Raw genomic sequence first — 17055 nt, forward strand, 5'->3', positions numbered from 1 at the left:
CAGAAAGTTTCACTTATCATGTTACAGATATGACTTTCACTGAGGGGAACTGACGTGATCCTGAAGATGCATCACATAAAAACCAGAATTTCACAAGTATAACCTCAATTTCCTGAGAATAAGGATTAATAATTAATGCAGTTGACACAAATATTGTTGAGCCAGGAAAGAACATTTCTTTGAAAATTACTTTACTTTGAAACTCTAGAAATTCCACAAGAGCAAATACGCAGTAAAGGTGTCAGAAACGGAAGAGAGTGATGTTATTAAACCACATTTACAACTTGTAGAGTTTTAGTTCCTGTTATCCAGGCCATTTGTTTTTATTAATTTCATTCCTGGCAGGAAGCCACACTGGGAGCTGCCCAGTATGACCACAGACTTGTAACTGGTGGAGCAGCTGGGGTTCAAGAGCACATTCACTGTGGTTGAGAGTATTTCTCCCGACTGTGACATGAGGAAGGATGTCTTTGTTTACTTTAGTTTATCATCTTTCCAGCATTTATCATTAATGGGCTGTGCTGTCGTCATTTCATCCACACGCTTCACGCTTCCCTCTTTCCTTCAGTTTCATCATTTTGTGTTTCCTCTCAAAAAACGTACAGAAGCAGAAATTTGGAAATGACATAAGAGAGGTCTTAGAGTTCAAAACTCAATTTGTCAAATGAATGAATTATCTCTTCTTCTTCTTCTTCTTCTTCTTCTTCTTCTTCTTCTTCTCGTCACTCTCTACCTTGTTAGGTTTTCATTTTATTCACTTTCTGACATCTACTTTGATTTAATGTGTGAACAAGAGACAAAAGAAGTTAAACAAAAGAAGAAAGTGAGGTGATGACATCAGGATGCAGAGGGAGGGAGGGGGGCAGAGGGAGAATTGCTCAATTTGGTATTTTCTGATTCTGCTGCTTCATTTTATTTATGATAGACTTCATTCAGAATCACTTCAGCAAACAAAGAAATTTGAAGCTTTTTCAGATGAGAGGGGTGAGAGGAGAGGAGAGGAGGGGAGGGGAGGGGGGGTTAGGCTGTCCAGCGTGGGCGTTGATGCTCGAATGGCGACGATGGCTGATGACTCAGGTGATGTGTCATGCTGCTATGCTATAAAAGGGAACTTTTACATTTTGTCCACACAAACACACACACACACTTACAGTACACACATTGGACTCAGGAAGAGGTTTGTTTACTACAGCGGCAGCAGAAAAGATGAAATGTAAGTTTGTTTGTGATTCTTTTTAGAGGGCGAGTGTCTGTGTGTGTTTGTGTGGAGGAGGGGGGCTTCACTGCACGTGGTCTTTACTTTTACTTTTAGCCTGAGTGAGTTTGAGTGAGAGTTTGTGAGTGAGACAATGAATGAATGAATGAATGAATGAATGAAGTTAGGAGCTCTGTGACCTTTTGTGGCTGAAACACAATGTTAGCAGCAGTTTAAAAAGTTCAAATGTGATTGAGCTTTATTGAAAGTGTACAAAGTCTTTGGTGTGAGGCTGGGCTGTGATTGGCTGGTTGTGTGTGTGTCTCTCTCTCTGCGTCCATGTGTGTGTTTTGGGGGCTTTCCCTGAGCAGTTTGAACTTGTCAACATCATGATTGAGTCCAGCTGCATCACACGTATTGTACTTACTGCTTAAGTGTTCAGCTTTATTGTTGCATTTGTTTCATTTAAAAAATTAATGATCATGTAATTCCAGAAACAGGTAGTGTCATACCAGCTCACGCATTCCCAACTCATCAAATGCCACCATTTTGTTAGGGAATCTAGGCATCACTCACCAACACGCAGAGGCACCCTTTACGCCGCCGGCAACTATTGTATTATAAAGAGTGAGAAAGGCCGTATGGATGGGTCAAACAAACTCCAGACTTACACCCATGAGCCCGCTGTTCTTTTCCCGTGTGAAACCAAAAGTCAGTGAGTTTTTTTTAATAACAATGTGTGATAGTATGTGTAGCATGCTATGCTAGTGACATATGTCACAAGGCGTCACATAATGTAAAACAAACCATGATATTTTCCCCTAAACCTAACCATGTGCTTTTGTTGCTTAAACCTAATGAGATAAACCTAAGTACGAGGTGTTTTACCTATGCTGTAAGTTGATTTTTAAAAGGACTTTCTATATGTAACAAGCAAAAAACTGTACTTTTCCAGTGAAAAGGGACTTGTATTTTGAATGTCCCAATGCATGTAACAAGCGTAAATTGACACACTGTCCTTGAACATCCAAACTTGATGTAGGAGAGTTCCTAGCACGTCATATTTTGATGCGTAGATGACCAAGCAGTGATATTTGACAAGTTGGGATGAGAAAGTGTCAGTCATGCCGGGACTGCATAGTATTTCTGATAGTAATTGTGTCAGATAGGAACTCACAGTGTCATAAAATCTTGCTGTGACTTGGCTGAGACCCCGACCAATCAGAGCGTCATGATTTGCGTGATGTGCGTGATGATTAGACAGTAGCAGGGAGTGACAAGTGATGATTGGTTGTGTGTGTTAACACGGTTTTATGAATGAAAGTGAAGCTGGAATCATTTGTGGTTTACTGGGCAGTAAAGGTGGTCTTCTGTCACACCCTCACTGTGGGTCTGACTCTGACATGGCATAACAAGTGAAAGACAACTAGTTGATTACTAACTAATTACTAAAACCTGCTGACTCGTAACAACAACAGCAGCCATTAAACACTAAGTATGTGTGTGTGTCTGAGAGAGGTGAAATCATGAGTCAGGTTGGCAGACAATGATGTCATCATGCACATCATCAGTCATGTAATGTAATTTGCACATTCACTGTATGAGGATGGATCATGGATGTATCAGAGTCAGTGCTGATGACAGTTCACCCCAGTGGCCAGCTGCGGTACTGCAGCTGACAGGACATCTCCACTTCCTGGTTGATGTCACACTGCCTGTGTCAATTTTGATGATGTAAGAGGAAACTGCGATATGTGCAACTGTATGCAGCAGTTACACAGACACAGTTTGGAAGGTCATAGTTCATTAAGCAGATGTTTCATATCTGTTATTGTTATTAATGACTATTTCCTGAAACAGATACTAGAACAATACTATGAAGCTGTTGGTGGACAAAGAAACAGCTTGTAGATACACAGCAAAGCACATCATTCATACACTGTGTTGTCTGAAAATAACACCTAGGAACTAAACAATTAGCCTTTTTGAAAAAGACAATGGTTCCATAGTTTCAGTTCTCTCTCAGCACTTTGGACAGGGAGTCTTCATGACAGTGCATGCAGCCTGCTGCAGTTATTATCAGATTATAGGCTATATAATCACTGTACTTGCCAACATACCAAAACATGACCCGATCATCTAATATGAGGATTCACAGATGTCTTTTCTCTAGTTGTTGCCAGAGAAAATTGCAAAAACAAATAAAAAAAAAGTCTTTATACTTCCTTTGCATTTTTACACAGAACCAAACGACTGTGGCATCATGCCGCTCCAGTGTGTGATTATAGACAGCACGCTGGCATCATGGAATCAAAAGAAGCGTGACGGGCATGACATGTACCTAACACAACAGTGTTGGCCTCTATTATGGCATAAAACATTTGCATCAGCAGCGCTTTATAAACAATAACAATGGCAAAACATGACAATAACAATCATCTACCTTCTCTGTTCTATGGTGGCTGATCTCGTCTTGTGCTCAAAGGGTAAGGAGCTTCTGATTCTCATTGTTCCTCCAACATTTACAGCCGCTGCTAACTGCTAACAGCTACTTTCTACTAAATCTCCCACAGTGAGTCATATGCATAACATGTTGTCAAAATGTCATTCCCATCCTGCCCATGAACCCATCCTGCTGGTCGTCCTGTTTATACACACACCATTTCAGTGCTTTTTCTTCCTCCCGTGGCAGCTTTAAGACAAGACCTCTCTGTCCCCCCATTCCATGATCGTACCCTATACATCATGGTGAGGCGGCATAATGGCTCAATATTCCCATTCTCAGTGGCATTTAGGCCAGATTTCTTCCTAACCATAACCAGGTGGTTTCTGTGCCTAAAGCTAACCACACATTTGTCACAGCATTGTTGACAAACATAACATATTCATAGTTTACAGAAATGTACATGGTGAACATTGTTTTGAGCAACTGGGTTGTCTAACTATGGGGAGTGCGTATGTTTGGAGAAACAGGACTTCCGAGCAATTGCTGCTTGTTTCTGGGATAACGGGCTGTCGGAGAAATGGGCTTTTGGTCTCATGGGACACTTTGGAATAACATGGTTTGAGATTTTAAATAAATTTCAAATAAAATCCTCTGTACTACAATGTAAAGATTTGGATCTATATTCATCAACTACCCTTCTAAATACCCATATACATCGATTTTCAGCTGAAAAAAGTTGTTTGAGGTTGTTGTTTTATTCTTTAAAAAACATGTTTCTTCACCTCAGTCATGCTCATTTAAAAGTCAAACATCACACACGTAGTCTGTCAGTTCTTTGAAAGTGAACATTTTGTGGGTTTGTTGGTTTCGGAGGAAGTTGATAGGGTACTTCCTGCCAGATGTCATTCACATCCTTTCAGAAGTTCACCAGAAGTTCTTTAGAGTAAAACAGCCTGGCTGAGGAAATGAGGCATTCACTGTGTCAGACATAAAACACAGGCAACTCCAGTGTTTCTGCGCTGCATCTTGACTGACACGAACTGGAACGGAAACTGTGGAAGTGTGTGAGACGCTGCATGCGTGTGTTCATGTTTCGTGTGTGAGTGAGCGTGTGCTGATGAAATGACCTGCTAAATACATCAAAAGACGGCCAATTCACTCTGCTTCTTAAGCAGTTCTGCGCTGAGCTGTAATGCTGTCACAGCTGTTTGCTCGGCCAAGTACATGACTGTACACTACACTGCCAGGGGATGTTTTCCTACTATGACAGAGGGTTTTTGCTGATGTTTTCTTCAGTAAATTTCCAATAGCCTTGTGAAGCTAATCCAAATTTCTTGTTTGTGCTGACTGAAAATGACCTGATCTGACCTCTTCTCGGGTTGTGCAATAACTGATACTCAGTGGGCTGTTTTGGCAGAGAGCTGAAAGTGAACATCTGTTTGTTGTCATTCAGGGTTAGAATGGGATTATAAGTATATGTTCAGTCTTCAAACGCTGCTCCACTTTGGAGGCCGTTTTTCACAAATATACAATATTTATTTTTGTCTGTGTAGACAAGACAGTGCCATCTTTCAGGTCTAGGAATGAGATCCAGACATGCTTTTTAATTCATGAAAGATTAATTTGCAGCTGTTTATGTTTCCTGTTTCCCTGCTGAGTTAATGCTGGAACAGGCTGCAGCTGCAATGACACTGACCCGGAATAAACAAGTAAAAAAAAAAAAAAAACACATTTATATCACAATCCTGAAGATTTTTATAAAACTGTACCCAGTTTTATTTTATTTATTTCTATTTGTCAGATTTATTTTTTTTTTTCAGCAAAAACCATTCAATATATCCACATCCTGTGATTACTTTTTTGTATATTAGTTTTCATTATAAGTGGCGGGGTCCGCCATTCCCACACGGGCTTAAAATTAGTATAACATCACAAGAGATTCCCAGAAAAAGATGCATTTGTGTAATCCGGCGTTGCTTTTTGTAATTTTATCTGAATGATAACAGCCTCACTGTTTACTGTTTACACTCCATTAAACTGTGTCAGAGCCGCAGTTAAGTTACTGCTGATGTAAACAGAAGATTTTTCTAGTGCTGCTAGTTCCCATAAAAGGCACTCAACTGGTAAAGTGAGTTTTTAAACAGCCAGTAGACATGCCTTTAACTTTAATCACAATGAATTTGTCATGTTTGTATTTCATTTTACTAAATTATCCTTAATTTAACCAGGGAGGTCCCACTGAGATACTAGATCACTTCATCCAGGGAGTCCTGTTATTCCAGCTTCCATCCTCCATACATCTACGTCAAAGTTAAAATTGATTCAATGTAAGCACACACTTAAAACCAGACCCAGACACTTTTGATAATCAAATAGTATCAATTATAAACTTTTTTATGTAGCTATTTTAAGGCACAATTAGAAACCTTTTATAGGTCATCAAAACAAAATCAATAACTGTATCAAACAGATAAATCTGCATTAAAACTTCCAAAGTTAACTGTATCTTTTGTACCAGGAACAGCGTCTTTCACTGGACCTGATTTTCCCCACAGTGACATTTGACCTTACAGTTACTGCACTTAGTGTCTGAGTGATAGTAAAAGTGTTTAAAGTGCACTGTGTCAGACACTCATGACAAAGTGGATGTTTTCCCTCTAAAGAGTGCAGCCTGAGGCGTCTGTCGGGTGACATCATCACATAGATTAATCTGAGTCAGACCGCCCCGCCAGCTCCCCTCTCCTTTTCCAACAGGAGGCCCAGAGCAGGCTGGGAAAAAAAAAAAACCCACAGCATACCTCTCATTCCTTCACCCTGATCTAACACTAAGGCACAGTTCATTTCTTTGTTGCTCAGGGTTATGGGATTTCTGAAGTTGCATAAAGCAGTGGAGAGATTTACAGACATGAACCTTCTTGATTGAAGTTTTATTTCCTTGAATGGAGATCATCACTGATTAAGATAGCTTAAGAGACCAAGACAAAACAAAGCACAGAGGATTTGTGGGGATTATTCATCCTCAGATTGACTGAAAGAGCTGACAGCTTGATGATTCTTTTCCACGCATTTATTATACACAGGGTGAGGTATTCAAACAACAGAGGCCCATTTATTCATAAGAGCTTACAAAGAAAACATTGGTGCTTCCACATTCTTGCCGATACTGGAAAAGGGCAGCTTTACAAAACAAGAGAGAAAAAAAGCAAGAAATGGGGGGAAATATTATTTAGGATGAGTGAAATTATCTGCCAACAAAACAAGAACATTTCACCTGCCAGTATTTTTTCAAACAAGTAAAAATTTCAAATCTCTAAGAACCCACAGATATCTTAAAATTAGTGTGGCCAGATGAAAAACAAGTGCATCTGTCTGGATACAAGGAATAGATTTAAGAATTACTTTCTTAATATGTAGTAAATGATAGAAAATAGCTAATGCCAGTGCCATGTTAGTGCCACTGAAGTTTGAGGACTTCAGGACAACTGTAATTAAGTTTAACTATATGAATACAGCTTAAATTATCAAAGTGTTTTTGTCAACAATAGGTCAAATGACTATGAAATGTGAATAGTGTTGCTCTTAGTGATAACCGTATGTAGAATCATCAGTGGAATCTGAAGTACCCCACAGTTTTACAGGGCCGTTGAGCGTCATTCTGCTCATTGTTTCGGTTTTACAGCCTGCAACTTCTGCTTCATTAACCTCAGCAGCAGCTGGAAACTGTTTTCAGTGAAAAAGCTTTAAAACCAATCAGACAGACAAACAGTTAGCAACAAGCTAACAGGTGAACATAGTGCAGCATTTGCAGCTTAAGTGCCAAATATTATCTAAGGAGGTGGTGGAGACCAAAACAGAGCTCAAAACAGAGTGGAAAATACACTAAGATTTATCAGATGGTAAGAAACACGATTATAAACCCATCCATTCATCCTGGACTTCCTCGGCAGAGTTGGTTTGGGATGGGAATTGAGAACTGGATTCAGTTGAGAACTGCTACCAAATTGTCCAATGCCCTGGAATAGTAAACCTCTGAGCTTATAATGTCCCTTTATCAATACCAGCATGTTTCAAGCAAACTTGGAGAGTCACAGTGGAGAGGAAGAGACTTTTCAAAGCATGGCTTCATTTCATTTGTAATGATTGTAAATTTCAAGTAAGGGTGGAAACACCAGTAATATGCTGAAACATATTTCTACAAAAAAGGGTTTATGTTTCAGGAGGGCTATGTACTTGACACTCTATGTGCCAACGCTTCCCAACCGAGCAGCATGTCCGGTACCAAGCCTAAAGATTTTTTCTTTGATTAGGAAAATCTACATGAGAATGCATTCAGTATTTTTTTTTTTTCATTTCAACTACACTGTGCAGAAATCAGACAGAAATAAGTTGTGTTGACGCTGATAAACTATGTAGTCATCTTTTTTCCCCACACAGAAAATTGATCAGGAATAACGGAATCAATAAAGACTCAAGCAGATAAACAGAATTGATAATGACATGTTGTTATAATCAAAGTCTTATTAATTCCCATCCTTAGACTTGATGTAAGAACATTAGCTGTAGATCATTTTGAGCCGTTTGAAGACGCAACTAATGCCGATGTTTTTTTGCTGATAAGATTATTACACAGGACTGCAGACGTCTCTCATATGTGTCCCAGAAAAACAAATGATCGGTCTGCAGAAATCTGTTTCTTTCCTACTCTAACACCCACACACATTCAGCCACTGATAATGCAGTAACAGTAATTCAGTGCCTGACCTATTTAGGTCATTAAGCCTTTATTCTCACCGCAAATCTTTCATCTCAAAACTGCTGCTCATATCGGAATTTTAAATGTGTGGATAACAGAATGCAACATACTGAGATGACTGTGATACTGACGTGAAAGACATTTTATTTAGGGCAGGGGAGCTCAGGTTCAGGACATGGACTGTATATAAAGATGGATGACATGTCTCCACTTATCCCCACTGTACAGAAGTGAAGCTAAAATATCCCTTTGACTTTTTAGTTTGGCTCATGTCCCATCCACTCAGATAGAGAGGGCAGGCTTTATGACCTATACTGCAGCCAGCCACCAGGGGGAAATCGAAATGTTTCGGCTTCACTTTTGGGGAGCTGTCATGTCATCCATCTTTATATACAGTCTATGTTTCAGGACACGTTCAGCAAGCAGTCACTCACAAACTCTCCATCACTGAACAGCTTACTATGCCTACATTTTTATGAGCTATCATATCTGTCATTGGTTGTTGACGTTCTGGGACGCCTTGTCAAGTTCCGCCTGTTACATGCATTGTCTTTCAAAGTAGACTTCCATTTTCCCAGAAAGTTTACCGTTTCAATACAGTCTCTTTCAAAACAAATGCACTATGATAGTACGAATTGATGTTTTTTTTCCCTTCCACAGCAAACGCACTTGGTTGGGTTTAGGAAAAAAAGAACGGGGTTTAGCTTTGCAATCTCTCAGGGTGCAAACAACGTTCACCCAGGTGAAAGTTAGTGTTTGTTGGACTCATCCACCACCCATCACACTACAACGGCAACCAGCCGCATATCATGCCGATGTTAAAGAATGGCTAATTTTTGTCACTGCCCAAGCATCAGATTTTGACTGTAACTGACTGTTGGGCACATAAGACTTATTGAAACTGTTCTACATCCACTCTTTACCGATTAACTTGAGATACGATTTGCCATTGTCAATTCCTTGTGCACCTTATAAACCTGTTTGCAAATAAAGCAGATCACGTGATCTGTCTCTAGAGGTCTGACAAAAAGAGCTTATCCATTTTTTATAAAGCGTCCTTCTCTCCTAAAACATAGTGCTTTTTTCTGCAGTGGCTGTAACTAGTGATGGCCAAATGAAGCCTCATGAAGCATTTTCTTTATTTTATGAGCCCACCAGATGGCACTCTTGGTTTAAAAAGAGAGGCTCAAAGAACGGCAATTCAGTGTGCTTTCAACCTTTTGTTGAAAGAGAGCGCCATCTAGTGGGCTCATAAAATAAAGGAAATGCTTCATCAGGCTTCATTTGGCCATCACTAGCTGTTACATTTTACTTCCACATTAAATGCAGAGTTTTCAAAAAAAAAAATCGCTAACTCTAGCTAACAGCACAGGCATCACTGGCAGAGCGTAATTCCTGCGACACTTGTGAGGTGCCACTAGTTGCCAAGCAACAAATTGACGGACACTTTTTAGGGGGGCACAGTTTGACGCAGTAGCCAGGTATTGTATTAAATGCAAAATATTGAAATTAAAAGTGTTGAAATGGACTAGATAATTTATTATAATGCTGCATTTCATGTCACATTCAGGGGCTGCACATGATGTTTCTGATGGCTACCGCTGGCCTGCAGGGTGCACTTTGAGAACCTATGATTTAGGATATATGAGCTTTTGAATTCTGGATAAATATCAACTTTCTTGTTTTGGTTTCACCTCATTGTTTTAAATGTTCTCCTTTAAATAACCACTACTCAGACAGGTGTCTTAGATTATATTTAAAACCAACCTGATTTCCCTGCTGTTATAGTAGATACAGATTCACAAAAACAGGATACAGCTGCCCCCGTATTAATCTTGTGCATGTCTTCTAGATTTAGGTTGGAAATAAATACTTGTTTCCATGCAACTTTGTGGTTTTCTGACTGACTCACACACACCCGCACCAGGTCAGTGAGGGGGGAAAACGTGTGAGTTGCTACACTCCCCGCTGCAAAGCAAATGCAGCCCAGCGGCCACCTGTTGTGACCGTCTGTGTAGTTGTGAGTGCAGCTGTAAACACAGTGAGCAACTACTGCTGAATGTTGTTCTGCTGTGTCAGCCTCTGGTGAAATAATGAGGTGCTACAAGCTGAAGGGCCGGCAAATGTTTTCAAATGCAGACTGTTTACCATTAGCACTGATTATGCAGAGGAAAAACCCTCAGAACTACAGTGGCCAAGAAAGGTCAAGAAAGATATGAAAATAGACAAAACACAGAAACATGCCACTAATAGTCTTTTATACATTTTTTCTTGTCTTTTCAGTGATTCATGACTCCACCTCTTGTCTCCTCCACCTGCTGCTATTGGCTGAGCTGTTTGTCCATTCGTCATCTCATCCCACCCACAGTTCTCCACTCTGTGGCACGTTCAGGTCAATGATCCATCAGGTGGACAAGCTGACGAGTTTACCGAAAAAACTCCACGACTTGGTAAGATTTTACTGCATGCTGCCAGGATGAGCTGTATGATCAATATTTAAAACTCTTCTCTAGCCAAGTTGCTAGAAGAAAATGTTGGCATATGTTACATTTGTACATTTCATACATATATATATGAGCTGACTTTGTCATTGGGAGGTGGAGGGGATGGTGGGTGGTGTGGCACCAAGGTGAGACACCTGCCGAGCTGCAGGCCACTGTTCAAGACTAACAAATAACAAGGTGTTTTTTAGTGAGCAATTGCTACATTTCCAGAAGCTGCTTAGCCACCAAACATGGGTGATATTTAGTGATCCATTGCTGTTTCTTTTTAAGCCTGAACATGATCTTTTCCCAACTGTAACCAAGTGGTTTTCATGCCAAAACCTCGCATTAACCACAGTGTTATTGAAACTTAAAGAAAAGGGACGTTTCAATGTATCTGCTACATAATAATGTACAAATGTAACATATCAGTGGTTTGCATAAACATACAATGCCAACATTTATTCTAGGCTGGGTTGGTTTGTTCATCTGAATTACAGATTAAAGGTGGAACTTTATCACCTGTGTGTCGTTAAATGTGTTTAAAATTGTACTTATATCTTGGAAATATTTTGTTTTTAAAGTAATCTTCGCTTCTCATCAACAGACAGATGATGGTGATCTCTTTGAGGGTGTGGAAAACAGATTGGACAGTCTTCCTAAAATGCAGCACACTGCGGCCCATTTCAACTCACTGAAGGTAAGCCTTCTTACTGTGGAGAGGCTGTGTATGTCAGAGGAGAATTTAAATCAAGGGTACATTTATATTTCCTCTCTAACTGTCTGTTTAATGTCTCCACAGGTGAATGAGTCACTCTCCCAGCTGTTCGAGTTCAGTCAGTCCTTCAGGCTGCATGTTGAATGGTTGAAAACAGCCAAAGAAAACTTCAGTTTGTCCTCCCAGTCAGCAGAGGACGCCAGCTCTCACCTCCTGCAGCTATCCAACCTTGTTAATGCATCTCTGTCACAGGTGAGGACACCAGTATGGATCTGTGCATTTATATGGATTATTTGGACGATGATTTTACTTCATACATTTATTTTAAAATTAATAGAGAAACTGTCATACATTATATTTATTCAAGCTCAGGTCACAACCAGTGATTTCAAAAAAAGAAAAACAGTCATTTGCAAATGTAAAGTTAAATTAGGAAATGGATGAACTTTTGATTTTTTGTTTGAACTTTGCTTCATCAGACAGAAAATGAAAACACTGAAAATGACATGAAATAGCTGAACTAGAAATAAGCAAAATTTAGGATCAAAATTAAATGAAAAGGGAAAACCTACTGGCAGAACACTAAATTGTGAAAAGCCTGAGATATAAATGCAGACTCTTGCAAATTAGGCCAAAACTTTAAATTTAGCAAGCACCATCTATAGTTAAAAACATAAAGTAGGTCATTTTGGATTCGAATTTCTCATTTAGTTCAAGTGGTTCAAGCTATGCAGTTAAAGATAAATTAATCTGATTTATATGATGTCTGAGCTGCTGCCTTAACCTCTAAACTTTAGTTATTCTTTCTGTCCTCAGATGGAAGAAGAGGTTCCTCAGTCTCCATCTCCCTCCCTCCCTGTCGCCTCCACGGCCTTCGATGTGCTCCAGTTCTCTGTAGAGATCTCCAAACGCTTACAAGTGTTTTGTGACTGGTCAAAGAGAATTTTGTTGCTTCTCCAGAGACTGTCTCACTGCCATAAACATTAAGCCTCCATCTTCAGCACCCAAGCGACTGCAAACGACTTCCCACAAAACCACTGTAAATGTTATGGTTTCTACCCAGAGAGGAATGATAGACATGGCAACATAAGTCAGATGCTCCACCACTTTGGTTCAGACTGAAATATCTCAACAGCTTTTGAATGTATTACCATCAAGTTTGGTGCAAATATTCACGGAGCCCAGTGGATACATTTGCATGACTTTAGTGATCCCTTGACTTTTCTTGTAGCACCTCCCACAAGTCAAAGTTTTCACGTTTCTGGTGAAATATTTCAACAAATAACAGGTTGATTGCTGTGAAACTTGGTAAAGACATTCATGTTGCCTTCAGGATGACTTGTAAAAACCAGGTCAAAATTTAAATGAGTTTCATACTTTGGTTTATGACCATTAGATTTGTGTTTTGTGCTACTTTAGCATGCTAACATTCCATACTAGGATGGTAAACATGGTAAACATCTGCTTAGCCTCAGTATGTTAGCATTGTCATTGTGGCCGAGCTGATGTTAGCATCAGACAAATAAAATTAATAGGAATTTCAGAAGTCAGTTAAAACGAGATGTTGAGTTCTAGATGAATCTATTCAGCTGTAAAACAGAATGTAAGTCTATCGCACATTCTTCTATGTCACATTTTACATGTAGCCTTTAAAAATGTGCCGTACTGATGCACTGTGCAGAGGCACTGCCTCCTGTGACCTTTACTCCCTTTGAGACTGTTTACATCCACAGTGCCTGCTAAGTGTTGATCTACTCAATGAGCTAAATGACAAGAAAATGTTGTGGAACAATTAATATTTTTCTACTGTTGTTTTGTTTTTGTTTGTTTTTTAACCTATTTAGGATGCTATTTATGAGCTTTTTATAATATAGTGTGAGATGCAGGCATCTCAAATTTTTTTTCTATGGGTTATCTATTATGTAATATTTAATAATATTAATAATAATGTATTGTCATACTGTAGTGACTTTAATTGTACTATTTATATATTTTATATGTTTTGTTTTTGTAAGTTTTACATGAAGTCGTTAATAAAATGTTAAACATGAAACAGATTTCTGACTGCTCCATGTTGATGATGTACTGCACAGCATGATATAATCACACTTTACACTGCAGCATCAGTGACTACATTTACATGCACGCTAATATTTCACTTATTCTGTCCTTCTGTATGCATGTCTGACGTGCACACAAACAGATAGCTATACAGTTGGTCTAAGAGTCTTGAATGATGACTCAGGCAAAAAAGTAAAGTTGACCTCTCTTTACTTGCATGTCTTGAGACATCATGTTTCTTTCAGTACAGACTTTTTATGAAACTGAAATGGCAGCAAAATACACACTGATGGGCCACTTCATTAGGTACAGCTTGCTAGTAATGGGTTGGATCCGCTTTTGTAATCAGGACTGCCTGAATTCTTCATGGCACAGAAAGTTTTCTCAGAGATTTTGGTCCATATTGACATGATAGCATCACCCAGTTGCTGCAGATTTGTCGGCTGCACATCCATGATGTGAATCTGCTGTTCCACTACATCCCAAGGGTGCTCTATTGACTGTGGAGGCCATTGGAGTACAGTGAACTCACTGTCATGTTAAAAAAAAAAGGTTTGACATGATTTGAGCTTTATGACATGGTGCATTATCCAGTAGGATAACACGCCACTAATGGGTACACTGTTGTCATAAAGGGATGGACATGGTCAGCAACAATACTCAGGTAGGCTTATACAATGCTCAATTGACCTATGGCTAAGCCACGCCCCCCTCCACTCACTCGGACAAAATATCAACATTCAGTGACCGGCGCTATGGCAGGTGTCACAGTACACATCATTTTGCAGGAGGCAATTGATGACATGGACATATTAATAAAGCCTGGTTCAACATTGTTTATCTCTTTTGTCACTCTAAGTCAGAAAATAGTCTACACACAACAGTAATAGAGAAATCAATTTTCACCATGTATTTAGGAATAAAATGTATATCTCAGGCTGTGAATGATTTGTGAACAAGCCTTTGGAAACTGAAAATTTTGGTGCATCAAAGTGCCACTGAAGTTTAGGTTTGTGGCTCTTGAGAAAAAGCCTTTTTACCATCTTTACCAAGAGTGTCTCTCCGTTAGTTTGGTGCTACAGTATTTACATTGAATCATTCAGCATAACGTTTGCCAACCTTTGTTATCTCTGCAATTACAGATAAGTTAATGAAGCTAAGCTCCAGAAGTTAACGTTAGCTTAACTAGATCCCTTTGGACAACAGCTAACAATGATGTACGATCACCAAAGTACAAAACTAGAACAAAATAGGCTAATGAACTCCCAGCAAACAAGGTGACATGGTGAACAACGCTGCTAGGAGCTAACGTTAGGCTAACTTTAGCTAACGTTAGCTAGATTTGTTAAAGATAACTTTATATTTTTTTCCAGCAAAGTGACAATATGTTGCCTCAAACACAATGTTGACTTACCTTAAAACAGATGTAGACATCATTGTTAATCTTATTCATGTTGAGTTGATGTTGTGGTCTAACGTTACCGCACAACTTTATCCAAAGGAGACACTTTTCTCGGTTGAGACGTGGTTTAGGAAAGGGTAAAAAAATACACCCCGTCGCCCAGCCTCTCAGGATACCTTGTGTCGGAGTTGCATGTACCCCATGCACACCGTTTGACTATTTTTAAACTTCAAATCTCAGAAAAAGCTCATAAAACCGAACAAAACTGACTTTCTGTAATGCATTTCAATGGACGTCCAGGCAGAGAATGTCCGAGTGTATGGAAATGTCTATACCCACTGTGACTGGCTCATCGCGTTTGAGGGCTGGGCTTAGCCATAGGTCAGTTGGTACTAATGGGCCCAAAGTGTGCCAAGGAAATATCCCCCACACCATTACACCACCATAAGCCTGAAGCGCTGATAAAGGGTAGGATGGATCCAAGCTTTCATGTTGTTTACACCAAATTCTGTCACAGCAGAAATCAAGACTCATCAGACCAGGCAACGTTTCTCCAATCTTCTATTGTCCAGTTTTAGTGAGCCCATGCAAATTGTAGCCTCAGTTTCCAGTTGTGAGCTGACAGGAGTGTCACCCGGTGTGGTCTCCTGCTGCTGTAGCCCATCTGCTTCGAGGTTGGATGTGTTGTTCGTTCAGAGATGGTTTTCTGCATACCTTGTTTGTAATGAGTGGTTATTTGAGCTACTGTTGCCTTTCTATTATATTGAACCAGTCGGTGGGCAACGTCCATTCCGACATCCCACCACTCCGACATGGGCCTCTAATTGTCTAAATGGCAACACTTAATTTTCCATCAAATGTCCCATCATTCCGACAATTTTTTTCTCCTATGGTCGGAATGACGGAATGTCTTTTTTTTTTAAACATCCTGCCTTTCCGACAATTCCTTTAATGGCCTATTTTTTTACCCAAAAGATTTTTGCACTAATGATATGCCGGCACAAATACGCCCCTAACTCCACAACCTCGTAAACCAACTTTAATAATTTATTATCAAAGTCCACTTCAGCACTGAGCTGAGGACAGCGACACAAGGGAGCCACACCGGTGCACCGGCGTCGCTGTCCTCAATGCCGCAGAAAAGCGCTGAAACGGAGATAAAGGGGAACCCGTTTTTTGCTTATTTTAACTGGCCCATCCAGTTTTCTGGAGGCCCACCCACAATCAAAATCCTGACGCCGCTACTGCCGTGGATGTTTATACATGTGGAAATCTGCGTGGATAGTGGCGGTGTGAAAGATCCATGCGTAATGATTGCGAGCATGGACAATAGACGTCTTGTCTGTGGATTTCGCCGACCAAAATGTCATGTAGAGATTTTTTTTACATGTAAGGGGAGCTGAACATACAGCTTTCATCCACAAACCAACGTGGGAGAGCCCCAAGACGCGTGTGCCAGACGCACAGAGGCATGCGTAAAACACCAATTTTGACCACTTATGCTGTTTAGTTGCTTTTTTAGTTAACTTTCGTATCTTTTGTATTTTTGTGCGTATTATAGAGCCGTTTTGGTCCATGTTTGTAAGCCTTTTTTTCCTAGATAAAATTTTCTAAAGTTGCAACAAGCGGCGTCGGAGTGTGTGATTGAAAACCGCCACGTCCTGCTTCCCGTTCAAGGTATCTCCTCCTTCGGATGCGGAGACTTTGTGTTTATTAATTAAGCTTTCACTGACTGTATCACATCTGTACACATGTCTTAAAACATGAAAAATGCATGAACAGAAAGAAGGGAGTCACCTGTTGAGTAACGCACATTTCCTTATATGGAAAGCCTTGTCGGAATGGTGGGATGTTTGCATGTCGGAATAGGGGTATGTCGGAATGGCATTATGTCGGAACAGTGTTATGTCGGAATGGTGGGATGTCGGAATGACAGCATGTAACCGAACCAGTCTAGTCATTCTCCCCTGAATTCTGGCTTCAACAAGGCATTTTCA

General features: G+C 39.9%; 1 protein-coding gene across 2 annotated transcripts; it reads left to right on the forward strand.

The window, feature by feature from the left end:
• Positions 1 to 1097: 1097 nt before the first annotated feature.
• LOC126383838 (uncharacterized) lies at positions 1098 to 13617 on the forward strand. 2 transcript variants are annotated; one of them, XM_050034552.1, is made up of 5 exons: positions 1098 to 1213; positions 10678 to 10844; positions 11485 to 11577; positions 11680 to 11847; positions 12412 to 13617. In XM_050034552.1, the coding sequence occupies exons 1-5, from the start codon at positions 1207 to 1209 to the stop codon at positions 12580 to 12582; spliced, it is 606 nt and encodes a 201-aa protein (XP_049890509.1). In that variant the 5' UTR covers positions 1098 to 1206; the 3' UTR covers positions 12583 to 13617. The 2 variants fall into 2 exon arrangements, with proteins under 2 accessions (XP_049890509.1, XP_049890508.1); XM_050034551.1 differs by lacking the exon at positions 1098 to 1213 and having other exon boundaries at positions 9971 to 10844.
• The last annotated feature ends 3438 nt before the right edge of the window (positions 13618 to 17055 follow it).

The sequence above is a fragment of the Epinephelus moara genome, chromosome 22 (assembly GCF_006386435.1).
Source record: "Epinephelus moara isolate mb chromosome 22, YSFRI_EMoa_1.0, whole genome shotgun sequence".
Classification (NCBI taxonomy): Eukaryota; Metazoa; Chordata; class Actinopteri; order Perciformes; family Serranidae; genus Epinephelus; species Epinephelus moara.